Below are 27,518 nucleotides of genomic sequence, written 5' to 3'. Positions count from 1 at the left end.
AATGGGTCTTCTAGCCCCATTCCACAGGTTGTAACATATTAAAAAAATGTGTTACAACCTACCCCACCACTGTCATCCATTGTTTAGCTAGCTGTATTAGCATGGTGCTTTGACATTAGCAAGAGAGAGCTACACCATTCTTTACTAGAGAAACTATAGTTTGACCTGATGTAACTCATACAACTGTATCTACAATGGTAAAAGCACTAGAAAAAAATAAATCTAAAAAAAAAAAGTTACTTTCTTACCTCAGATGTTGAATTTTTCTCCTTACTCCGGGATAAATGGCACTAACAACTTGAAAATGTCCATGTGTGATCGTTAAGGAAGTCTGAGGAGTCAGAAACTGTCACATGGCTCATATCTTATCCCTGATTGGTGGAATTGGTGATGTTACAACTCCCCCCATGTTACAACCATACCCGGTCTCCCCCTACTAACAGGATTCAATTTAGATTGTAATCAATTTAGATTAGAATCACCTTTGAAATATGCCTTCGTTGACATGTTGGTTTAGCATTGCAGGCACTTGCATAACATTATGATTTGGCTACCTGGAAAAGTTTGAGAGAAGTCTCAGACAAGTTTCAAACCCAGGTCTCCTATACCATTGAGCCACTGACCAGCTTAAAATTGAGAAATGAGTGTGAGACTATAGCGTTCTTGGACCCTAGCGTTCTTGGACTCTACTTTGGAACAGACTAGCTAGTAGAGGTGGATTTTATCGTTCGTTCTCATGACACAGTTTGCATCGTTCAGTTCGCCAAGATGACTCGTTCTGAATCGTTCGTTCGTTCGCTCAGCCGCATTTCTGGTACAACGTAGTTCAGCGGGGAATCATGGAATGCAGGTTCTCAGCTCCTCGTTTGTGCAAACGGTCAACACAACACTGCAATTGTAGCGGCAAATATATAGCTGCAACTTCATAATTATGTGTAGACAAAACAGCAGTAGCTAATGTGTTCATTCACCTTGACATTAAATGGACATTTTGAAGGTAAATAGAGTAGACTACAGCTAGATCAGCTAATTTCTTTTTAAAAAATGTGTTCATTCATAAAGGAACAAAGACCCAGTAGGCTATGCCGACAAACATGTTTAAAGGCTTGGCAGAAAGATTATATTGATGAAAAGTCCCCATTTTGCCTAGGCTACAGAGCCATAATCACTCTGCTCCTAGCCAAGAACGAGTGACTGACTGAACGAGAACGACAGACCGAAGTGAAACAGGTGGGGGGTCTTGGCGTGAGAATGAACGAACGAGACAGATTGAAGAGACATTTATTAACCTGGCATGATACAGAAAATACAAAAACAGCATGCATTTACCATTAGACATATATTTAAATGTAAATGCCAATGTTGAAATGCAAAATGAGAATGTAAACCATCATCGTTATTTTTTATCGTATGCTCTCCCACTAGTCTTACTAGCCCATTTGTTAGCCCAAACGGTTGCTTATACTTTCATGCCCCTCATTGGCTAATTCGATGAGAACGTTTTAGAAACAATACAGACAACAGCATATGATTGGTTTGGCTCTCGCCTTAGGAAGCTGGGCCATAGGCATTCACAGCAGCACTAGGTCAGTGTGATTCAGCGACGAATGAAAGAACGAACAAGAACTGGAAAGGCGAATCAGTTCAGGTCGTTCATTTTAAAGACCCGTTCGAACTAACTGATTTGTTCGCGACCGACCCACCTCTTCTAGCTATTGTGAACGTACATGTCACTGCGGTCCGTCTGAGTGCTTCCGCTTTTAACTGCACACTTTTATTTCAGTAGGGGTGCTGCTCCGAGGTATGTCATCGCAGAGGGCCACTTGCTTTCAATTAGTGTAAAATTGTGAGCAAATTTAGGAATTTTAGAGCAGACGACCAATCAGACAAAGATGTAGATGATTACAAGGATCAAAATGATATATGAATGTTGAGACTAGGCCTTACTGTATTTGAGATAATATGAGCAAAATTGAAAAATGTATTATTAATAGCGCTACCTTAAGGCGTAGTACCTTGGATTTTGGGGTCTGGGACCAGATTTTGAAATTTAAAATTCCTGGGACATGGTTTTTGCTGCACAACCACTTTTAGCTGGAGAAAAATATTAATGAGAACAAAAACAATAGAGTTCCTGCAGCTTTCTGCTTGTGTAACCTGCGTTGTGTTGAACCTGCGCTATTCAGCCCTGCACACGCCCGGACTCGAACTCGCGAACAGCAGCACCTCGGATCGGGAGGCGAGTGCGCTAACAATTGAGCCAATAGCCCAGGCTACTGGCTCGTATGCCAGCAGCACTCTTGAGGCGTCGGGGAGTGAGGTTTACCAACGTTCCACAAGCACAGCTAAGCTAGCTGGCATCCGTTACACTCACCCCCCTAAACCTCACTCCCGATCCGGGTCACGCCACCAATGTAACCTGCGTTGTGTTGAACCTGCGCGATTCAGCCCTGCACACGCCCGGACTCGAACCCGCGAACAGCAGCACCTCGGATCGGGAGGCGAGTGCGCTAACAATTGAGCCAATAGCCCAGGCTACTGGCTCGCATGTCAGCAGCACTCTTGAGGCGTCGGGGAGTGAGGTTTACCAACGTTCCACAAGCACAGCTAGCTGGGATCCGTTACACTTGGACCCCTAAATACTGTATAATATAATATAGGCCTATACAAATATGAAGTGCAGATGCAAGTACAAAAACATCATCCTCCAGAGATGAATCCAATGTACAGTATGTTGTATGTCATGTCTATGTTGACTGTGTCTTCTGAATAGACCCTGAGTCTGTTGAAGATGATGATGGTGATGATGATAGCACCAAGGTACCGAAATACTCTTACTGAACTGTAAACTCATTGGGACATATTCTTTAGAAAATAATAAAGACTGCAAAATCAGCTCATGTTGTTTCACACAAAACCTTAAACTGGGGAAACTGGGTTCAGTTCCAGTAGAAAAGGCTTCCAGTTCCACTGTGTGTGTTTATCGGTGTGTGTTTGTGTGTGTACAGTATGTGTGGGTCCATGTACTGTCATGTTGAAACTAAATTAGGGAATCAACAGAAAGAGCATGTTTAATTTAAATGTCAGCTAGATGAGGGATCAATAATTGTTGTAATTCATCTCCATGAGCATGATTTGAAGATGGTTCTCTGTCTGAACATGGGCAATCTCCATGTTAATCCTTCATCGAAATAAAAGTTAACTAAGGCTTGTTTAATAGACTAGGGTGGTTTAATGGAATTTGTTAAACTTTGCTGAGCAAAGATTATCATGGGGAATGGTGCTAAGAAGATGGACTAAGAAGAAGTGCTTTCAAACTCCCACATCCCCTTTTTATCAGGTCAAGGGTTTGGTGTAAACCCACATGCTTTCACTCTAAACTACACATAAAGACAATTCTAAGGCTCAAATAAATTAATGTTCTGGACCTCTTACATAAGATAAGTGGAAAGTAGTTCTGTATGTACTGGAGTGGTTCCCATCAGCCATGTAAGGTCAAGGTAATTTATTTACAGTATATAGCACATTGTAAACAACAGATGTTGATCCAGAGTGCTTAATTAGGTGAGTGATTTACAATTAGAAATCGTAGGCTACATGAGGGAAAAAGTCAATAATGAATGATTATCAGATAAAAAGAGGAATATATATAAAATATAAGGAATATGAATGCAGGAACTTCGAAAAAAGTTTATAGTGTTGCCAACCGTTGCGGAAGCATGTAGTGAAATTCAAATGGCAATGCAGTTTACAATTTAATAAGACATTGCATTATGCAATTGACAATTCATTATGCAATGTAATAATGCAATTTGAAAATATGTTGTACAAGGTGTATTTTAAGATGCAAAGTAGATAAATACAATAAAAATGGATTGAAATGCATTCCATTTTGCCAAGGTACTTCAGTCTCATAATTCAAATGTCAATTAATTTCACAATTGAATATCTAATGATCAATGTGGGCTTGCATTTTGTTAATATATTTGGTAACACTTTACTTTAGGTTTCTACATAAGATGCCTTGAAGAAGGAGCACTGAGATCCAAAATGTCGACCTTAAGGACTCAACACAGTGTTTTAGTTCTAGAATTCTAGCTTTTTACTGGGCACATTTGCTCTATTAAATTCCTTTAAAAAAATTGATTTTAACAAGCTTCCAAGCAGGATAACGGTTTGCCACACCACTCATCATCCAGGACTCCATAGAACTTTGGATTCATTCACCTTCATCTCCCAGCAAGATTCTACCGTGGACTCACTACATTCTCCACCTTGAGGTATTGGAGCTGTTTATACCTCATTACCTCCTACATTTCCTCACACTTCCCACATATCCCTCCCATTCCCCACACTTCCTTCCACACAGGTGCAGACAATGTACACTGGACACCTGACACAGCCACAACAATTTTCACACATTGGTGTCATTATCTAAATTTAACCTAACCACAACCATACCCCTGGGCCCCCCACACCCTCAACCACATTCCCCCCAGACACTCCCCCTAGAGGACGACCACCTCCTCTTCAACCTCTCCACCCTCTTCCACCCCACTTCCCCACAACGCTCCCAACTTCAAAGGGACCTTTGCAACTATCACTGGCGTCTTAAACTACATGAGCACTTTTATGGTGAAGACTCACCCCCCACCCCATTCACTTTACCTTCAACCTGGGAACCCGACTCCTCACAACTCAACCCCACACTCCTTAGACACATCCGTTTAGACAGAAAATCACTTTCTACTTTTTTTTAGACACCTCCTCCACTCGGCATTACTAATATCACTCTGTTAGAAAGACAGGCAATTTCACAACTCAACTCCAATAAAAATATTGTCATCAAACCGGCTGACAATGGATCCAAGACTGTTATATTGGACACCCATCAGTACCTCACCGAAGTCAATAGACAACTCAACAAAACTCAACACACCCAGACCCGGACCGACCAGATTCCACCATCCTAGAATTTTCAAAATTTGCCTCACACACAATGATTTCACCTTTGACAATAAACTCCATCTACAGATTCAGGGGACTGCCATGGCTCAATGATTCACACCCTCTTCCGCAAACATTTATATGAGTGAGTGGGAGCAAGCTGCCCTTTCCAAATGTCCACTTCAACCCACTTTCTTTTTCCGTTTTCTTGTTGCCATGGTAGGAGCCTGGCTATAGATAGATAGATAAATACTTTATTGATGGGAATGGGAAATTCAAAGGTCTCAGTAGCATACAGACATCACACACAACATGCACTTACAGCAGACATGGTAAATATAAGTATAAGTATAAACATATAACCAAACTCCACTATACAATAGAGACAGTAGAAGAAAAACTAACAAAACTAAATACTAAATATACTATATAAATTAAATAAATAAATAAAAATCCACAGTGTGCTTGAGGGTGATCAAGCATGAGACGCTTGCAGTGACAGGGCCGGGACTGGCCTGTAGTTCTGTGTGCATGGTAAGGTGCTCAAGAGAGTGAGTGTCATGGTGAAGGTGCAAAACGTAGTCCAACAGTAGTCCAACAGTGCAACAGTGCAAGAATAAGGTCTAGAGACCAGCATAAATAATATGGGCAAATAGGAGAGTAAAGTATAATGTAGACAAGGTAATATAAAAAACTATGTCAGTGCAAGAACAGGTTGAGGTAGTAGGGTTACAGCCATTCAGTATTGTAGCAGAAGCCATTGGTCATGTGTGCTAATATAGCATGGAAAAACAGTGTAGCAGTAAAACAGTAGTAAAAACATTAGGCTGTGGACATTAGTAAAACAGTAGTAAAGCAGTAGTGGGCAGTCAGTACTCAAACATGGAGAGGCAGGCAGACTAAGCAGAGAAGTCTATCTCTCCTCTTCCCTTTAGTGAAGCATTGAACAGTTCAATGGCCCTGGGGACAAAAGACTTCCTCAGCCTTTCAGTTGTGCATGGCAGTGAGCAAAGTCTCCAGCTGATCAAGCTCTTTTGCTTTTTAATAGTGCTGTAGAGTGGATGACATTCATTGTCCAAGATGTTCAGGGTCCTTTTGTCAGATATTGAAGTGATGCACTCCAGTTCAGCTCCCACTACAGAGCCAGCTTTCCTTACCAGCCTGTCAAATCGCCCAGCATCCTTCTTCTTTGTGCTTCCTCACCACTGCATAGAAGAGGGTGCTGGCAACAACAGACTGGTAGAACATCCTGAGGAGCTTGCTGCACACATTGAAGGACCGCAGCCTCCTCAGGAAGTACAGCCTGCTCTGCCCTTTCTTGTAGAGTGCGTCAGTGTTGGCTGACCAGTCCAGTTTATTGTCCAGGTGGAGACCCAGATACTTGTAGGTGCTTACCACCTCCACATTGACCCCATCAATGGAGACTGGTAGCAGAGCGGGCTTAGACCTGCGGAAATCCACCACCATCTCCTTGGTCTTTGAAGTGTTGAGTTGAAGGTGATTGAGTTTGCACCATTGCATACACACAAAAATTTGACCACTTTCTCACCATACTAAATTTCCATCACCCCTCTATTACACTTAAAGCCACCATCAATTCTGAGCACATTAACTTTCTCGACAGCACCATTTTCTTTTCTTCCATTTCCCCCACTCACAAAGTTATTTGTTCTAAAGTTTATTTTAAACCCATTGACACACACTCCTTATGACACAAGCATAGCCACCATCCAAAACACACTTTTAAAGCTATCATCAAGTCACAAATCATTAGCTTTCACCGCATCTGCACCTTCACTCCAGACAGTGGCAATTCTAGACTTTTTTAACATGGGTGGCCTTAGTGGAGCACTGATTAATTCAAGGGTGGCATCATAAAACCATGCATCAGACACCATACTCATGAATTGAAGGACAAAGACCATACTCTTACATCAAATTTCTTTTTATTTGAATAAAATCAAATATAAATAAAAAAAACATCTCAATCTTAAAAATACACCTTCAAGACTTTTTGTTTTTCACAATAATAATTCAAACATAATATCTTTGGCCATATATTTCTATAGTTGTTAACATCCAAAATCCAAGTTCTCAGCTAAATACTATTTATTAACGGAACAATGAATTACAATATCTTTGCCCATCTATGGTGTTAGAACAACTGAATGCGCCGATTTTTGTGTGAGCTGGCAAAAAACTTGATTAAGTTATCCACATAGCTTTTGCTCCTGGATTCAATACTTAACACACCTAAGTGGCTAAGCCTACCATCAACCTTGGTGGTCCGCAAGTGCGTTTTTATTAGCTTCAGGGCTGAGAAGCTCCGTTCACAGCCAGCAGTACTCACTGGGATAGCTGTGGCAACTTTGCAAAGCCTGAAGAGGTCAGGGAACACCTCTTTATAGGGTTCCAAAAATACAGTTAAGTTTGTAACACTTCCCAATTGTATTGCCCTACTGTCCATCTTTCTCTTTACAGTACAACCCTTCTGGCCTGATGCAGTTCATGGGTCAAGTCCTCTTGATCACTGCCATACAAATCACCTAATCCTAAGACTTGACCCTTGTCTAGGAATGTACAGCTTTGAGGGTTCAGTGCCTGCATCCTATTCATGAGTACACAGTTTGACTTTGAAAACCTTCTGTCCATCTTACTCATGATCGAATCTAGGATTGGGTACAGTAACCTTTGCCTGAATTAATTTTTGTCCTCATCACCCCTGCGTAAGCCTATAGTACAAGTTATATGAGACCTACCCAGTTTTGAGCTCACTCTCTGTTCTCTCTTTTTTGTGACATTTTCAACTCCTACATTGCACAGCTTGGTTGTATCCAATTTCTTGCCACAAATCATCTGCAAATGTCTCATTCCTGTACTCCTGAAATGTAGCATGAAGTGATTCAATCAAATCAACTGCTATGGCTAAGTCAAGTGAGGGGGCCTGTAGCAGGTCAGATAGCCACTTTGTGTTTCCAAGGAGTTTTTGGAAAGTTGTCAGTAAGGCTATGAATGTAAGGTCAATCTGTGCTAATAAACCTTGAGCATGAACAGATCTGTCCCCATTGGGCATTACAATGAACAAAATGCTTGTTTAGCCTCTGCCTGAATTCTGGCTGCCACACCAGAGCGTTTCCCATTCATCACAGCTGCCCCATCATAGCCTTGCCCAATCAGGTTATCCTTGTAATTGAGCCCATACATGTATTTTTCAAGGCATTGTATGATTTTATCACAAAGTCCCTTAGCATCCAAATCCTGAGCATGCTGAAAGTCAAGGAAATGTATAGCCCCACTGTAGTAATATCTCACTACCAACGACAGCTGCTCCTTTTTCTGGAGGTCTTTGCTTTCATCTGCAATTACTGAGAAAACCTCACTTTTACCTCCTTTACCACCTCTCCTTTACCTCCTTTACAATGTCATCCCTCACCATGTTTGTAAGACACTCCAGAATTTCATGTGTGGGTGTGTGTGTGGGTGTACTGTCATGTTGAAACTAAATTAGAGAATCAACAGAAAGAGCATGTTTAATTTAAATGTCAGCTAGATGAGGCGTCAAGAATTGTTGTAATTAATCTCCATGAGTATGATTTGAAGATGGTCCTCTACCTGAACATGGGCAATCTCCATGTTAATCCTGCATCGAAATAAAAGTTAACTAAGGCTTGTTTAATAGACTAGGGTGGTTTAATGGAATTTGTTGAACTTTGCTGAGCAAAAATGATGGGGAATGGTGAAATAACTTGCGGACTAACAAGAAGTGCTTTCAAACTCCCACATCCCCTTTTTATCAGGTCTAAGGTTTGGTGTAAAATCACATGATTTCACTTTACTAAGTCTTTCGTTCTCAATACCAATTTCAAGTTTTTGCCTGAAATTGCACAGCACCTGCTTCAGAGGCCACTGTTCCCAGTAGTTTGGCCTATAATCAAATGCTTGACCTCTTTAGGAAGCTGAGGCTCTGTAGTTTCTTGGGAAACAATCAGAATAACTGTGTGATGTACAGACACAGATTTACAGAGGCTAGAATATTGTTTTCTTTCTTTCTGACGGATTGCAAGCATACAGTATGTAAGGGATAATGTATAGAACGCCGGTCGTTATTTGGAAAATATGGACAGTTAGCTTGTTTACAGTTGATTCCATTGTTGCGAAGCCTGCCTCGGCTCAACCGTCGTCCTACTATTGTTGTTATAGTTACCATTCATAAGCATTGATATGGAACGGCGATTAAACTTTTTTTACCAGATCTACTTTATAGGTGTCCCGTTATTCAGAATTAAAATCCATCCCGCCAGCCAATCAGAAAAGAGTATTTCTTCTCTCAGGGGGATAATGGGAAAATAAGTCCCGACAGGGCGAACCGCACCCCGACCGTCTTTGGTTTATTTTGATAGATTTAAAATGAGGGTATTAGGTGTTTTATTCCAAAATACATCCTGATATATTTTTGCCCATCCCTGAGAACAGCATTGTGTCCACAATATTGTCATAAATGCACATTTCCTGGTAAGATTATTATGAAAGACCATTGGTTCCCTTTATACTAGGAAGTAGTATAAATGTCAATGACTCCACTGAATAATCAAGACGCTCCCTGACTGCCTCCCTGACTGAGCATGTCTTGCTGACTCTCTCTGCTGTCTTGATTAAATAAACGAAGACTTCAGTGTGTTCTTTTAAGAATTATTTATTGTGCCTGCAAACAAAAGGTAAAATTATTTATAACTAAACTACTATAACTATTTTTTAATGTCTGTACATGATCTAGCCTTCCTGACATACGTTTTCACTAGGATGTGATACACTTATACTGTAACTATAGTCACAAACATTTATGTTGTCTGCACTGACATCTTATCCATGACTTTTAGAAAAATAAAATGTAAAAACAATAATAGTGCAAAGATTACCACAGTAGCTCATGTTGTAAAACAATTAAACTAAACATTACATATGCAAACTTTTACAGCACTTGCGTCCACCTGTATATTGTAAGAAAAATTGTGCTAAAACCAAAACTAAGGAAACTCATTTGCAAAGGTATGTTGGATTTTGCATAGACTGATGTATACATATGGGACATGGCTTTTTGTATCTTGTATGTCACAAGGCTTTTTTTGCCATTTTACAGCATTAGGCCGGGCCCATCCGATGCAATAAACTCAGTGGCAGTGAAACCAGAACTCTGTCATAAAGGATTGTTGTTTCTGTGCAACCCAACCTGTTTCCTGAGGTATGTGGGATTTTGCATTTGTATCTAATACTATTACCATGTGCTATGGTATTATGAAATGGTATTTTATTTACACTGAACACTGCATATTTAATGTAACCAAAACATAACACAGACATACTCTCTCTCTCTCTCTCTCTCTCTCTCTCTCTCTTATACGCACACACACACAAATGGTCAATTAATCAAAATATCAAATGTGGTCAAAAAATTACCATCAGTTTACATGATCAAAACTCCTTGTATAAGTCATTATATGTTGTGCAAGACTTAATTCTATGTAATATCTACAATAATTTGACAATGAGTTACCCTTATGGGTGATGAATAGGCATCAAAATAGTTGAAATCCTGTGTGTATATCATTGTCAGAGTAACTCTGACTATGGGTTCCGGAGATAGCAAAGAGGAGGAACTGAGACAAGCTGAACATGAGCGCAACAATGCAAACCAACAGAGACATGCTGCTGAACAACAGAGAAATGCTGCTGAACAAGAAAAGGGAAGACTTGAACAAGAGAAGTTTCAGTTAGAGCAAGAGAAAATGAGGATGAAGATGGAAAATGATATGAGAGAGGCTCGAGACAGGGAGAGGGAACAAGAGCGACAGAAAACTGAAGCTGCCCAAAGGAACAGGGAGCAGAGCGAGAAACATAGAATTCATAAAGAACTAAAAGATGCCAAGGAAAGATCTAAAGACGATGTATAAATCGGGCAGTAAATAAAAGAGGGGGGGGGGGGACTTGACTTCTCCCCACATGGGAATGAGAGCAAAACAGCCTTCAACTGTCATGTCCCATAATAAAAAAGCTTGAATTACTGAAATCTGCAACATTTTACGATACAATTGATTGTGATGTACAATTGTAATTGAAAATGAATTACATTGAAGATATAAAACATAAAAATGAATGGACACTGAACATTTGTCACATCTTAATTGTGAAGCACACAATTAAATGGTAAAATGTTGAGGGCAATATGCTTTCACTTGATTATTCCATATCTCATGGATCTAGACATGCTATATTAGTTGCCATTGTTGTAGATTCTGCACCGTGCACCGTCCATACATACAATTATTATACTGCAAATACAATAATTTTGTAAATTGTTCTAATGCAATCACGATAATAATAAATAAGGCTTTTTGAAAATATTAAACTTGTTCAGTCTCTTGCTTGCAGCACTACTATGTTGTCAATTGACTGTTGATATGTCAATAATGACGTTCAAACAAACCAGAGAGCTGGCTCGCTACTCCCTCCCCCTTCCTCCCATACAGTTCAAACTCTCCTGAACGCGTATCTTGTCGGTGATTGGCTGGAACAATTTGTTATGTTTTTATGGTTCAGGCTGGACCAAGTTGTTTTTGTTGCCGTTTTTGGAGCCTGGGCTGTCCACAGAGACCACATTTTTTACAGTGTATTCAGGGCACAGGCAGCTAGCGGATAGTGAGGTGATGTTTGCTGTGTGTGAGAAAAATGTTTTAGCTTAGAAACCACGTAACATCGCTAGAATACCTTTAATAAACATGGACTATAAATAGACTACTAAAAATGTCATCATAAAAATTATGATAATTTTATAGTTTAACATGAAATGTTGTTTAGAACCCCAGCTCAATATTATTGTTATAGCATAGGTTATTACGTTTATGGTCACATACAGCCCCATAAAGAACATTTTGTAGTAAAAATAATAATAATACATGTATCTATATAACACTCTGCAGGATGAGAAAGACTAATTAAACAACAGATTAAGTTAGGTTATAATCAGTTAAGGTGTAACATGGAAATGGCAATGTTAAAATGTGTACAAATGCTAAACTAAATGGTACAAATAACAAATAAAAGCCACTCAGTCCTGCTGCACATTATCTCGGTTTTGGGAAACAGTCAGAACTTAGATGTTGGTTAGTTGAACGATGCATCGTACTATGTTAGCAGAGTTGGATCACATTACTTTGAAATGTAATCCATTACTGACTACAGATTAAATGGCAATTTTTGTAATCAGTAACGTAATCAATTGGATTACCCAAAACATGTAACGTAATCTGATTACTTTAGGATTGCTTTTTACATAACTTGCACATAACATACACATTCTTATTTCCCACTGTCTTTTTCTTGTCAAGAAATTACACAGGCAATTGGATGATATTGACATCTAGTGGACAAATGAATGGGCTGCGGGTCATATTGCATTGTTTGCATAATAAAATGAAATCAAGTAATCTCCAACGATGTAACTATAATCTAATTACACATTTTTTTTCGTAATCTTGGATGATTAGCTATTTGATTTTTGTAATCTGATTACGTAATCCAGATTACATGTAATCCATTACTACCCCACCCTGCATGTTAGTAAACAGCTCGGTAACACTCCATAATAAGGTGCCATAATATATAGCAAATCACAACAGTCAATTCAAAAATATAATATAGATATGCGTGTTTACTATGAACAAACCATTTTTAACTGCGTGTAAACATGATTTACAGATGAGATTTAATGTAGGAATAATGCTTTACAAATGAAGAATACAGCATTTAATTATAGTTTACAGATGTTTAATAAATGCTTAACAGTGTGTAATAGAAGAAAACGGAAACTCTTGCATGGTTGTTGTAGGTTTTTCTATCTGGGCCAAGGTACTGAAAAGTTGGGGGTTCGATTCTCAGCTTTAACTATTGTGTCAATGGCCTTCAATTTAATTGACATGTGTACGTCGCTTGTCTGCTAAATGAATGAATGTGAATGTAATCTTTACAACTCATTTGAAAATGTGTTGCAAGGCATAGAAAGTCCTCACTTTAGATAAGCTCACAAAATATCATTAACTAACCACTTGTAACTCCTGAGTTAATCATGAATTATGTATCCTCACCCTAACTAATTATTAGTGCATGTGTATGTAACAACTGTTAAATAATGGAAATATTGCTTCATCAACAACATATTATTGCATCATTTATTAAGTATTAACAATAATTTAAGATATAACATATTTTAGATATAGGCTTATTTACTATGAACAAACTATTTATAACTGCGTGTACAAATACTTTATTTATGAGATTTAACATAGGAGTAATGCTTTACAAATGATGAACAACGCATTTTGTAATAGTTTGCAAGTGGTGTATAATGGGAAAATGATTTCATTTATAAGTGGTTGTTTCATTATTTATTAAGTATAAATCATGTACTTACAAACATATTTTAGGATAGACTTATTTACTATGAACAAACCATTTATAAATGTGTGAACAAATGCTTTACTGATGATTAATTATGTATGAACAAGAAATTACTAATGATGAACAAACCATTAACTAATAAGTAACAAAGGCTTTAATAAATGATGAATTGTGTGTAGTTATTATAAAGTATTACCGAAAACTTCGATATATCACCTGTATTATATTACTTCACATATATTGTTAGGATTTGGGTGCAATTCTAGCAACATTATGACTACGAGTTCATACACACTGAGTCCCTCGTGACTAGCTGTAAACTCCGCTAGCAACTTTCCATGCATTCAGTGTAGTTTAGTTTAGTGTGCATGGAAAGTGCAATTCAGTCTAGCAGGAAATTAATGTACATTTAGTTTAGCGTTATGTTTATGTCCGTATGGTCTACGTCTGTGAATGTTTAGTGAGTCTCAGAATATTAATTAACTGTTGTTTTGTGCACCTGAACATTCCATGTCGCATGTCCCCTGACAGTGATGGTATAGGAATGATCCATGTAATATAGCCCATTCAACTACTTCTTTTTATTTTGCTTGTGCAGATGCTGTTTTATGTATGCCAGTGCCTGAAGGCATGTTTTGTTTTAACTTTTCTTAAAGGAATAAATGTGATAAGCCAGTTTTGGTCTCAGTCCCTTCACAGTCTGACTAATAGTTATATATTACTAATATATTAATAACGCTTAACCAACTTTATTATAAGGGTCCCCCATACTGATAGTTATATATTACTAATATATTAATTAAGCTTAACCAACTTTATTATAAGGGGCCCCACGCTGATAGCTATATACTACTAATATATGAATTAAGCAAACCAACTTTATTGTAAGGGTCCTATGGGGAGTGGTTCATATTGGGATAGGCAGAAGCAAAAATTAGTTAAATAATAATATGTCATTAACTTTTCTATTAACATATAGTTTGTAAATAAACATTTAACATTTAAATGATGTAATAAATAACTGTTAATTAGTGCCAAAAAGACATTTAGTTAACTATTAACAAATATTAATACAATATTAGTTAATAGATTTGTTAAAACATTAACATACAGATTTTATGCAAACAACTAATATTTAATTAATGATGAAAAAACTATTAACTTGTGCCAAATAGATATTTTAGTAACAATTAACAAATATTAACAAAGGGTTAGGTAATTACTAGTTTGCTATTTATTATGGCACCTTATTATGGAGTGTTACCAAAAGCTCATATCTGTAGTTGTATGGGAAACGCACACCAGTTAAATATAGTTACACAATGTGCCCACTAGATTTACAAAGGCTAGTATCTTGTTAATGCTTATGGCCATGAGGGAATCGCTTATAACCCACATGTGACATGGCAAATAATAATCCATAGTTGTATGTCACAAACACGACTTACATAAAGTCTTTGGATTGACACAAGTGAAGTAACATGTATGTAAACCTGTGCATGCTTAACAGGAGCTAATCTCTATAGCATAACACTGCAGAAATAATTAGCAGCATAGCTAGCTACCTCTTCCAAATTTATTCAACTCTTATAATTCAACCAAATATAAATACCATCTTAATTTACTACCAAATCATCAGTGCTTCAACTGTATATCAAAAACTTAACATAAACTCAACGATAAACCAAAAAGAAAAAAGGCAGTACTGTCACACACACACACACACACACATACACACACACGCACACACGCACACATGTACATCCACACACTCACTTAAAAAAAAAGTTGCAAGTATAGGGGATGGGGAAGGAGGTGGAGAGAAACTGACTAGCGTGATTTATTTTTGTAGATAACGTGCAGGACTGAGCGGCGGTCATATTTCCTCACTTTTTGTCACATTAAATGTTAATCTGAATGTTCACCCTACTTTATTTAGTCCATTTTTTCTCCCAATAACTCCAAAATTATTGAATCATTGAATGATATGATATGAAATCATTACCCTCTCACTTTGAATCAATGGAATGTTTGCATTGGACAGTGTGGACAACGATCCTTGATTACTCCGCTTTAACCCTCTCTGGTGTGGATGTCCAATATCGCCACTCACCATGACTCATGGAATACCCCCCATGCAGTCATAAATAAATAAATAGTTTCAACAGACTGTTAACTGTTATATACCTTTGATGTAATTTCCAATGTTGTGTGTGCTGTGAAAGCTATTCTGTCGAATTTTCGCAGGGTGTGCCATCCTTGACCACAGGACTTCACAGCCCTTGCAGCTCATGGGATTAACAGGTGCATTTTAGGGATGCACGTTATATCGGCGGCCGATATATTATTGGCCGATAAGTGAAAAAATGAAAATATTATTATCGGTCCGATAACAGAATTCTGGCCGATAATTTGCGCCGATATTTTTTGAAGTCCTAATTTAGGCCTACGTAAGGTCCAGTTGGCTACACTGAGCTACTTGAGCTTGGTTGGCTATACTTTTTCCTCAATATAATGTCAGCGGTGTGAATGTATTTCACCACTCTAACAATCTGTGGATATGCGTTCATTTGGGAATCTGTGCATCTCAAAATCGTCTCATGAATGATCCGCCATTTAACCTTACCAGAACGGAGCTTAGCCCTATCTAGAGCCGTCTTGTGCTGGCTGTTTGCACTTTGCACTTTACCACGCTGGTCGGGGAAACAAATAAGCAAACTCGTTAGTGGGACGAGTACATAAGTAGGCCTAGTTCTAAGTTGTGTTTTAGTATTATATTTGCATTACGTTAGCTTGGGTTTTGTATTACTACCTAGAAATATGCTAACCATTCCTGCTTCAGTTCCAGACAGGTCATTCATGACCACATACCATGAAAGTGAATTTGAAGCAGGTATGCAACCAACGATTATTTTCGGTCAATTTTTCAGTTGATTCTGTTGATTATTTTCTTGATGAAATGACAGAAGATGGGGGAAAAGTGAAGGCAATTTGGGGGAGAGCCCATGGGAAAGCTATATATATTGCAATAGTGAAATATGTCAGTAGCAGTGTCCCCTATGGGTGGAATTTGTTACATCTAAAGAATGTTTAACTTGTGTATGCAGTGGCTGCAGTAGTTGTCATAATTACAGGCTTATAAAGTAAGCAGCACATCCTATTTTAGACCTGTTGTTTGTCATCAAACATATCTAAACAATAATTACTAGCATATTAAGACATATCTTGGACAAATTAATGGTTTAGGCCAATTGTTACTATTCACAGGCACATGAGTAGAGACGTTTGTGATTTGTGATTTTCTTTTATTTTTTATGTATTTTTTACTCTTATTTTGTCCTATGTATTTTATCATTATATTTCAACTCATATGTCTGAGATGATATTGTGGCTGTATGTCTATCTGTCTTTTATGTCTGGTGAGCCAAAAACAAATTCCACCTTGGTGGACATTAAAGATTTATTCTATTCTATTATATTCTATTGTGTTTTGAACATTTTGTTATCTGTTTCAAGTTGGCATCAAGAGCAGAGATGTCTATGTGTGACACCATCGAGCTTGCGGGGTTGGGCCGCCCATTCCAGCTGGGAATGCTCTATGACTGCAGGAGAGATGTCCTCATTCCAGGTACAAAAATAATGTTTAATAAATAGTACAGATGAAATTGATTATTTGTTTAATCTATATTATTTATGAAGCATAATTTCAATGGAGTTTTAATTGTGCTATGCATAGTTTCGAGCTGTCCTGAATGCACTGTAACATTTGCAGTGGCTCTCTTCTATTAAATTTACAGTGACAAAACACGATACAATGTGGTGTTTAAAAAAGGGTAAGGCTATTTGCACCCCTGGTACAATTAGCAGTGTATGCTATTCGTACCCTGGTGCAATAAGAAGTGAATTCTATTCGTACCCCAGTGCACACAGGAATGTGTCCTATTAGTACCCGTCTGGTACAAATATCAATGTATGCTATTCGTACCCCGGTGCACACAGCAATGTGTCCTATTAGTACCCCGTCTGGTACAAATATCAGTGTATGCTATTCGTACCCCGGTGCACACAGCAATGTGTTCTATTAGTACCCCGTCTGGTACAAATATCAGTGTATGCTATTCGTACCCCGGTGCACACAGCAATGTGTTCTATTAGTACCCCGTCTGGTACAAATATCAGTGTATGCTATTCGTACCCCGGTGCACACAGCAATGTGTTCTATTAGTACCTCGTCTGGTACAAATATCAGCAAGCAACATGTTGTTGTTTTTGTTGTTGTTACATAACAGAGTGTGAATAGCTCAGCTGTGTAATAGACACTCTGAATAAGGTATGCTGTTTGCATCAATGTACAGTTAGAAGTGGACGCTATTCGTACCCTGGTGTTTATAGTACTGCATGCTATTTACACCCTGGTGCATGAACTAGCTAATTGTTGCAATCAAAACTTCCGTTTGAGAACCGATTTCTTGTTCAAATTGCACGCCTTCTCTCCAGAGACGTTGGTACACATGCACACTCACTCTTCCAAAACGCAGCACACGGGAATCAAACCCCGGTCTCCCGCGTGCCAGCCCTTGCCTGTGACCACTGCACTATCTGCTATCTGCTTCAAGGAGTTGAGGTTTGCAGGCAAACTTATAGTTTACAGGCCTGAACGTCATATTCACGAAATGTCTGTTAGCTAGCAAACTAACGGTTGTATGTGTTCACTGAACAAAGATTAAGAAAATAAAACACAACTTTTCCATCTCAAATTTAATTTGAACAGATATTAGTGCTGAAACCGTTCAGAATTCTTCACTTTCTGCTGACGAAAAAACAAATGTCGGCCATGTTTTTTGGGCACGCGAGCAACATGTTTTTGTTGTTATGTAACAGGGTGTGAATAGCCCAGTTGTGTGGCCAAGGCTATTCGTACCAGGGGTACGAATAGACACTCCGTTTAAAAAAACACCCACACAGGCGTTACCTGGTTTGTACGCTAACCTGGATATCTGTAATGTGAGACTGTTACAAAGCGTTACAAAGCGCAAGAGTTTTTCATATACTGTAGCATGCTAAAAAAACAATTCATTTGATGCAACTATTTAGACATAACACTTCAAGACCTCATAGCCACACAACAGAAAGTCACACCTGAGGATAAGCCAAAAAGTCCCTAGACAGACTCTAGCATATATACTCTTGATCCTGTGAGGGAAATTTGCATTTATCCCAATCCATGAATGATGAAACACACTCAGCACACAGTGAACACACAGTGAGGTGAAGCACACACTAATCCCGACGCAGTGAGCTGCCTGCAACAACAGCGGCGCTCGGGGAGCAGTGAGGGGTTAGGTGCCTTGCTCAAGGGCACTTCAGCCGTGCCTACTGGTCGGGGTTCGTACTAGCAACCCTCCGGTTATGTCAGAAGCACTAACCAGTAGGCCACGGCTGACTCTGTTGAGTCTATTGAATTATAAGCATTCAAGGATACACTGCATACAGACCAAAGACACACAATCACAAATGAACATAAGAAATCCACAATATGTACATTAACAGAAAGAATTCTGATTCACAACACTTTCACCATCCAGGGGTCGAAATAAACTTTTTGGCCTATAGCCAAAGTGGCTGGTAGATGAAAAAATTACTGGCCAGACAATTTTTACCGGCCAAACTAAACTAAATGCTTTTCGTAACTATTTTGAAAGTAGCCTATCATTAGTCTATTATACAGCTTTTCAGAATGCTGCAGAAGTTCACAAGTTCCGCTGCAAGTTCCATTCAAATGAACGGGTCTTCCCAATGTTCGGAGGTCCAATCATTTTGTAGCCTATAATAAGACAGTGTTGAGGAGGAGTGAACAAATGACGTTGCTCTATCTTGGTCAGTAATCACGGATATCTTCTATAATAACCACTGCAGAAATATCACAGTGGCAACAGGTTTTGAGCTATAAATCACATATTTCATATAATTCCGTGAGTAGTTTGTTCGCTATCATTGAAAGTGAAAGTAAGCAAGTAATACAACATCTGAAACTTTCAAGTTCTAAAAAAGCACAAAAAGTGCTTTGTGCAAAGCGAGTTGTGTTGGCCGGTCATCTTTGCATGTGTTCGAACAATGGACAGGCTGGTGAAGCAATTGGTTATGCTAAGTTATTTCGAGAAACCACAATTTATATGACTCCATATAATTTATCTATAATTACCAAGTAACTAGTTTGTCAGCTATGGCAGAGCATGGCATGGCACTTGAGACTTAGAGATATGCAATTGGTGGGTAAATTAACAATTTATCAGCCATTAAGCCTAATTTTATAATTTATAATTATATTTTTTTATAATTTTTACAAATATCACTTCAACACTACAATTGAATGTAAGTCAAACTCAGGTAGGTAAACAACAAAAGAACAAAACAACAAGTACAGTAAGCTTAACCAAACTACAAGCTTAACTGTAAACAAGTTAGAAAATCAAATACACCAGATAAAACAATGTATCAAATAAGAAAAATAACAAACCCCAGAGGGAGAGCTTGGTGAGAGAGAGAGACAGAGAGAGAGAGTGTGAGAGAGAGAGTGTGAGAGAGAGAGAGAGAGAGAGAGGAAGAGGGAGAGAGGCGCCTAGACCCACGCCAGAGAGCAAAGAGCCAGAGGTGAGAAGAATCTCCTCTTATCATTCATTCGGGCAACCCCCGAATCAACAGGACCTCTGTTATCTGAGAGCTGTGGGTGTGGTGTAGGTGAATCTCATAGTAGTGTATATATAGTGTAGTTCTTAGTCTACAACTATGTACAGATACATTAGATTGTAATGAAATCATGATCAGACTGTTGCCCAAGTATTTATTCAAGACCAAACATGGATGTATTATATTCACAACATACATTTTACAGATATTTCAGAAATGGCCATCAGACCAGTAGGGTTTTCACTGTGGGATAATTAGTTGGGCCTGTCACCCTGCGTAGTAGTAGGAAAGTCTTTTTTTTTTTAAATGGGGGTACCCATGTGGCAGCTATTTTGCAGTTTTGACCCAAATCTTGGCCTTGCAAAGTTAACCAAATAACTGTAAGACTCGTGAAGTTTAATTTTCTCGTTTCTGCAAGTAGCTATATCGGAAAATAAATCCTGACCATGTCAACACTGGACGAATAGAACACTGATGCAAAGCAGTTGATATGGCAAGCCAATTTAATGTGACAGACTGAAGTACTCTATTGTAGTATTTGATAAGAAGCTGTTCTCCACACACCAAAGTGGCGCAGTACCTGCCATAATTCAGGCGCCAATACAAAAATATACTCTCCATTGGCACTTGGCGGGCCCTGTTTGAGCCCTGTTTCCATCTATCTACATCAAACCATTTATGTACCTGTCTATCTACATCCATCAAACTTTCTTTCTGCGTCCATCCACTCATCCATCTACCCACATCCATCCATTTATCTATATCCAACCATTTAATTGTCAATATATCTACCTCCATCCATCTATCCAATCTACATACATATCATCTAGCCATCCATCAATTTATCTATCTAGATCGATCTATCTATCTTATCTATCAATTTACAATGCTCAATTTTCAACAATGTTCCAAGATTTGGACCCCAATACTTGCCATTTGCGGCTGTATATAAATCTTATTGTTGTCACTTCTTCATTTAAACAGGTATTACACTCTGGGATGCTGACATGCTGCAGAAGAATATCAATATACGCCCACAGCCAAACACTGAGTTCAAGATCATTGCCTCAGACTCTACAGAGGCTAAGGCAGAAGCTCTACATGTGTCTGCATCACTAGAGGCCAGCTTTATGGGTGGGTTAGTGAGTGTAAAAGGCTCTGCAGAGTTTCTGAATGACAAGAAAAAGTCAAAAAATCAGTCCAGAGTTACTCTTCAGTATCGCACTACCACACGTTTTGAGCAGCTTACCATGGAACACCTAGGGACTGGAAATTTCCAACATTGCAATGTCTTCCAGGAAGGATCTGCCACACATGTGGTAACTGCAGTATTGTATGGTGCTCAAGCCTTCTTTGTCTTTGATCGTGAAGTCACTTCAAATGAAAATCATCAGGAAATACAAGGAAGTCTGCAGGCAACAATCAAAGTGATTCCAATGGTATCTATTGAGGGACAGGCATCCCTGAAGATGACTGAAACAGAACAACAAGAAGCAGACAAATTCAACTGTACATTCCACGGAGACTTTGCTTTGGATAATAATCCAGTTAGTTTTCAAGATGCAATCAAAGTTTACTCAAATCTTCCACGACTGCTTGGGGAAAATGGGAAACATGCTGTGCCCATGACAGTGTGGTTGTATCCCCTCAAAAATCTGGACTCCACTGCAGCCCAACTTGTTAGGGAGATAAGTATAGGTCTGGTGCGACAGTCTCAGCGCATCCTTGATGAGATAGACGAGGCTGACATTCAATGCCAAGACTTGATGAAAGATGAGATAGCCATCCTCTTCTCTGAGATTACAACCAAGCTTCGGAAATTCAAAGGCCTGATTTCTGAGTACAAATTGGTGTTTCAAAAGAAACTTTGCAAATTACTTCCGACTATTCGGGGAGGAGGAACAGAGGAGCAAGAGTTGGTTACTACTCTGAACAGCAAAGAGAGATCCCCCTTCCAGAGTGCATTAATTACAGAATATCTGAGTGACAGAGAACGTGAGATGAATGTTATCAGGTCCTACCTTGAGATTATGAAAGAAATCAGGGTGACTAAGTCCAGTAGTGAACTGGATAAGGTTGTCCTACATTCAAGAAACGAATTTGTTGTGGCTTTTGTGTTCTCTTCCCTCAGTGGTGATGGCAAATATCTCCAAGATTTGGAAAGCTACCTGAAGGACGAGGCTAAGTCCACTGGCTCTGACACATCTTATGAAGCCAAAAGTGCCAGCAGACAGGAGCATTGGTTTCATTCTGGAGAGGTGACTACTCTTACCAGGCAAAGCATCCGCTTGTTTCTTGATTTCATGCAGGCCAACAGAGACAGGGAAAACATTGAGTTTTGCATAGCATCAGTTCCAAACAAGTCCATCACAGCCTCATCAATTCATGTGTATGAGAAAGGGACACTTATTGATGCTCAGTTTTTGCTGCCTTGCAAGCCTCCTAGCCCAAATGTTTTGAAACTGGAACATGATCGTGTCCATTTACAAATCAACCCTCCTACCATCGGAGAAAGTTTTGTCGTCTCCTATCGCATTCTGTACCAGAACTCTGAGGGCTCTGACTGGAAAGAAATAGGCACTGATGGAAAAGCAACAGATGTTACTATTAGTCGCTTACACCCTCATACAGAGTACCGATTTAGCTGTAAGGCAGTGTGTCGACCTGGAGTGAGTCTCGCTAGCGATGCAACAGAGTTCGTCCGAACACGTCCATGCAGTCCTCCAGGCCCGCCAAATGAGAAAAGTTCAGGGGCCGAAAGCATCACTATTACATGGGATATCCCCACTGCAGTTGGAGATGATGTATCAGTCATCAGTTATGATGTTGAGTACCGACAGCATATGGAAGATGATACCAAGAGCAAACCGTGGGAGTGTGAGAAAGCCTCTAGTAGGGAGTGTACATTGGAGGGACTGAAGATGAACACCACCTACAGTATCCGTGTTTTGGCCAATACAGGGAAATCAGGAAAGAGTCTGCCAAGTCCTGAAACAACTATTACAACATCAGGACCTGATGCTAAGTCTGAGAAAAAGAAATCAGCACAGGGCAAGAGTGAGCGTTTTTTAGAACAATCGTACTGTCTGGAAAAGGGCAACCCATCTGTATATCAGGTTGACTTAGAGAGGAAATATGGGGAGAATGTTGATTTTTTTCAATATATGTTTGGTAGGAAGGTGGAAGATGTGAAAAACAAGGTAATTTTACTTCTGGGATCCACTGGTGCAGGAAAAACAACTCTTGTCAATGTGATGATAAATTACATACTAGGAGTCAAATGGGAGGACCAGTACCGCTACAAACTAATCCACGAGGTGACAAACCGAACACAAGCTGAAAGCCAGACATCTGTGGTCACATCCTATGAGCTCTATAACCAACCAGGCTTTCAGATCCCATACTCACTCACAATTATCGACACACCTGGATTTGGGGACACCAGAGGAATGGCTCAAGATAAATTGATCACAGAACAAGTGAAAAGATTCCTTTGCAGCCCTTTGGGGGTTGAACATATAGATGCTGTGTGCTTTGTTGTTCAGGCATCTCTTGCCCGTCTCAGTGCAAATCAGAAATACATCTTTGACTCCATCCTGTCAATTTTTGGAAAGGACGTTGGAGAAAACATCATGGTTCTTGTAACATTTGCTGACAGTGACAAAATCCCAGTTTTAGAAGCAATTAAGGCAGCAGAGTTGCCATGTCAGAAGAACAAGAAAGGGCAACCCACCCACTTTAAGTTTAACAACTCTACCGTATATGTACAGAAAAGGGACATAGACAGACACACTGAGGAAGTTGATTCGGATGAAGATGAAGATGAGGATTGTGATGAGGAGGAGAAAATGAAGAGTATTGTCTGGTCAACAACTTTCAAACAGATGAAGATGTTCTTCAAGGCCCTCGGTAGCACAGAGGGCAAAGATCTCACTTTGACAAAGAAAGTTCTAGAGGAACGCGAACGTCTTGAGAATGCCACTGCAAGACTAACTCCTCAAATTACAGCTGGGCTTGCCAAGCTCAGTGAAATCAAAAGCATCAAACAGTGCCTGGAGAATGAGGATGAGATGATGAAACAAAACAAGAGCTTTGAGAAAGAAGTAGAGGTACTGAGAGCTATTCGGAGCAATGTGAACTTCTTTGCAACAAACTGTAATAGTTGTTTATTCACATGCCATTCAGGTTGTTTCCTTCCTGAGGGGGATAATGTCCGCTTCTGTGCTGTGATGGATGAGAATGGAATGTGTGTCATCTGTCCAAAAAATTGCCCTCCCTCTGTGCATCTGAGAGAGAAAGCCTTATGGACTTACGAAACAAAGATGGAGAAAAAGACCATAGAAGAATTGAAGAAAAACTTCATGGAAGCACAAGGAAAATTCATGAACACCAAGGAGATGTTAGAGAAATTAGAGGATGATTTTCATGAGATTGAGGACAAACTGATGTATTTGATCAAGCTGTCTTCTAACTGCATGAAGAGACTTAATGAGATTGCACTGAAGCCAAGTTCTATGTCCACTTTTGAGTACATTGAAATACTTATCAGAACAGAAGAAGATGAGAAAAGGCCGGGATTTGAGGATCGGATCCTTGGATTAAGGAAAATGAAACAGGAAGCGGAAATTCTGGATAAAATTGCGAGAGGAGAAGATATATTGCCACAAGAGCGTCGCTTGGTTAAACAAAAACTGGACAGAATGAAGAAGAGTGCACAACATGTTAAGAAAGTCAAAGCAGTTCTGAATGCATTGGCAACAGGAAAGAAAGAACCCTAATGGCCTCTTGACATTTTCTATGTTATAAATAACCAGAATGGCAACATCAACCTTAGAAAGAACATACAGCATCAACAAAACATGAAAAATATTCTTCAAATTAATTTAAATGTCATAAAATGTTATTTCTTTTAAATTTTATTTTAATATCAATTTTTGGTCAGCGAGACATGACATTCCTAATGAGAAATTCTACTTCTACAGTAAATGTAAGACATTTAGAATCTCATATTTTGTTTAAATGAATGAGTGCTGGATGACCTCAGATTTCTAGAGTATATATTACAAAATCAGAATCCTTTATTGATTATACATCAATCAATCATCAGAATTAACGTTTAACAATTGTGTTGAATGGTATCTGAAATTAAAATTGTTGACGATTTTAAAAATAATCATTGAATGGAGCAAATGTCCTGTAGAGCGAGCATTATCACACTCAAACTATTTGTATTAACCTAACATAACAGTGATGTAGCTTTGATGTAATTTTAACAAGGTAATAATTATGTGAACTAATTTGTAATTTTTAGTTTCCCAGCTTTAAGCAGTGTTGTAGTACTCCAGTCCGAGACTCAGTCATTAGCTACATTTAGAGACTCGTGACTTGACTTGGACTTGAGCACTGAATGACTCGAACTTGGACTCGGACTCGTGCATTCGCACTCGAGGACTCGACTTTTTTTTGTACTATATCATAAGGCTATAATTGTAGTATGTCATTAGGCTATAATTTGCTATATGATTTTAATATCTAAATTATTTGTAATACTAATTTTAGTGCAAGGGAATGTTAGGCTACTGCTTCGTGTCATGCATCGCAAGTCACGTCATGTTCACATGCAAAGCAAACTAACGTTAACTTTAACACCAAAATGCCTGGAGACATGGCCGCCTCCATTTCAATGTAGTATTGCCAGGCAATATTAGTTCTCATACATGACATGACATTACCTAAGATTACACTCAGCCTAGGCTAAACATCACACACTGCTGCTGGATAGCTGATCATCGTGACTTGGTGAACAATGTTTTTCCTGACTGACGCGAGAAGCGTTCCATTCATTCATTTTAATTTGGGGCGTGCCCTGCCGTGCTTCTGTCTGTTAATTTGCAGCAGGCTATTATCGGATCGAAAAAAAATAAACTAAAAGTTTTCCCGATCAAGATAGCATACTTCTTAATTTTGGTGTCATAAAATATAGAAGCATAACATTAAATTGCCTAGTAGAGTGTCCATCTAGAGTGTCAATGTAGCCTACGTGTCTGTGTAAGTGAAACTGACATACTGAACCTCTAGTGCAGTGGTCCCCAAACTTTTTCTTCCGAGGGCCAGCTCACTATGACTGGCTCTAAGAGAGGGCCAGAGACTCGGAGTATATCAGTAACCATAAATAGCTTAGTGCTGTGAACAACAGCAGTCTACCTTACCAATCATGCCATATCAGTGTAAAATGTAGCTCAAATGAAATAATATAATAAAAAGACTTTAGTATTCCCTTCTGTGTCTTTGCATACACAGCTCAAGTTGTGTACAAGCAATATCCTACAAATAATTTAAAGTTCTCAAACTATGAGAGTTTTATGAAGTGCTGGCAAAAACATCTGAAATGACCACCATTCTAACTTTGCCTCACCTGATGAGAACTTTGTGAACTCTGTATGAACATTTGAACGAGTGAATAAAAAATAGAAATAATTATCCCAGAAAGTCCCAGAAATATGACTTGAATAGAAGTTAGTTAGTTATTAACAATTAATTAATAAACTTTTAGAATACTTCTGCAGTCAGCATAGGCCTCTTGCATTGTTTCATTCCGTTTTCTATGGCAAACGCGAAACAGCGCCAAAACAACCAGCAGTGGACAAAAAGAGTATTACATGTGTACTCGCCAAAGAGAATGAATGGGGGAAATTACGGAGGTTATAGTTTGACGATGTCGTACTCCCGTGCGGGCCGGATGCTATATACCACGGACATGTTTTGGGGGGCCACCCAAAATGAGGTGGCGGGCCTTAGTTTGGGGACTAGTGGGTAGGCCAGAAACAACTATATTTAAAACCACGAATGAAGTGGATTAGGCCTACTGTTACTGTTCAAACGAGCGATTTGATAGCCTAATCCACTGCACGAAAAAAAAAGGAAATAGCAACTTGTTCTATTTCTAACAGGTGAATATTGTAGCAAATAGTAGCCTATGGCGATGGCAGCTTAAAAAAACATTTATTTCACTCATCTCGCTGAAATGAACGTAGAATGTGGCCTGTTGCGCAAAGAAATTAATTAGGCTGATGATCTGCATGTCCGTTAACCGAAAGCTAGTTTTCATCTCCATTGTTGACGTGAAATATGTCTCCATAGTGTCAGTGAGTGAAGTGATAACATTATGCTGTTGCAGGTAGCCAGTGTTCACGTCATGGGAGTCAGAAAGAAGCTACCAAGTCGGGCCCTGCTCTGTTTCTGTCCCTCCCAAACTGCGCTAAAATTGTGTAGGCTATTTAACAGCCAGAATTTTTAAAAAATGCCCGGGGGAGGCCCTTTTATGATCCACACTACCTCTTACAAAATAGGCCTATTCCAACGTCCATCTAGCTCTTGTGAAGTATGAACTTCTACAACACTGCCTACAGTCTACAGAGTACAATTGTCAGCAG

The 27,518-nt window shown here is 39.0% G+C and overlaps 1 protein-coding gene across 4 annotated transcripts; it reads left to right on the top strand.

The window, feature by feature from the left end:
- The first annotated feature begins 9,516 nt into the window (after positions 1-9,516).
- LOC121706255 lies at positions 9,517-26,261 on the top strand. Of its 4 annotated transcripts, XM_042087850.1 has the most exons (6): positions 9,519-9,662; positions 9,923-9,993; positions 10,085-10,186; positions 15,646-15,702; positions 16,915-17,026; positions 21,070-26,261. In XM_042087850.1, the coding sequence occupies exons 5-6, from the start codon at positions 16,933-16,935 to the stop codon at positions 24,861-24,863; spliced, it is 3,888 nt and encodes a 1,295-aa protein (XP_041943784.1). In that variant the 5' UTR covers positions 9,519-9,662; positions 9,923-9,993; positions 10,085-10,186; positions 15,646-15,702; positions 16,915-16,932; the 3' UTR covers positions 24,864-26,261. The 4 variants fall into 4 exon arrangements, 3 of the variants coding, with proteins under 3 accessions (XP_041943785.1, XP_041943784.1, XP_041943783.1); XM_042087851.1 differs by lacking the exon at positions 9,923-9,993 and having other exon boundaries at positions 9,517-9,662; XM_042087849.1 differs by lacking the exon at positions 15,646-15,702.
- Positions 26,262-27,518: the final 1,257 nt, after the last annotated feature.

Source organism: Alosa sapidissima, chromosome 3 (genome assembly GCF_018492685.1).
Source record: "Alosa sapidissima isolate fAloSap1 chromosome 3, fAloSap1.pri, whole genome shotgun sequence".
NCBI classification, from domain to species: domain Eukaryota; kingdom Metazoa; phylum Chordata; class Actinopteri; order Clupeiformes; family Clupeidae; genus Alosa; species Alosa sapidissima.
This window is presented reverse-complemented; position numbering and strand designations above follow the sequence as displayed.

What these genes read in the sequence shown, in the direction of transcription:
- LOC121706255 (XM_042087851.1), top strand. Translation starts at nt 16,933, where the DNA reads ATGTCTATGTGTGACACCATCGAGCTTGCGGGGTTGGGCCGCCCATTC. An exon ending in GAGAGATGTCCTCATTCCAG is followed by an intron (nt 17,027 to 21,069) that starts GTACAAAAATAA and finishes TCATTTAAACAG; the next exon opens with GTATTACACTCTGGGATGCT.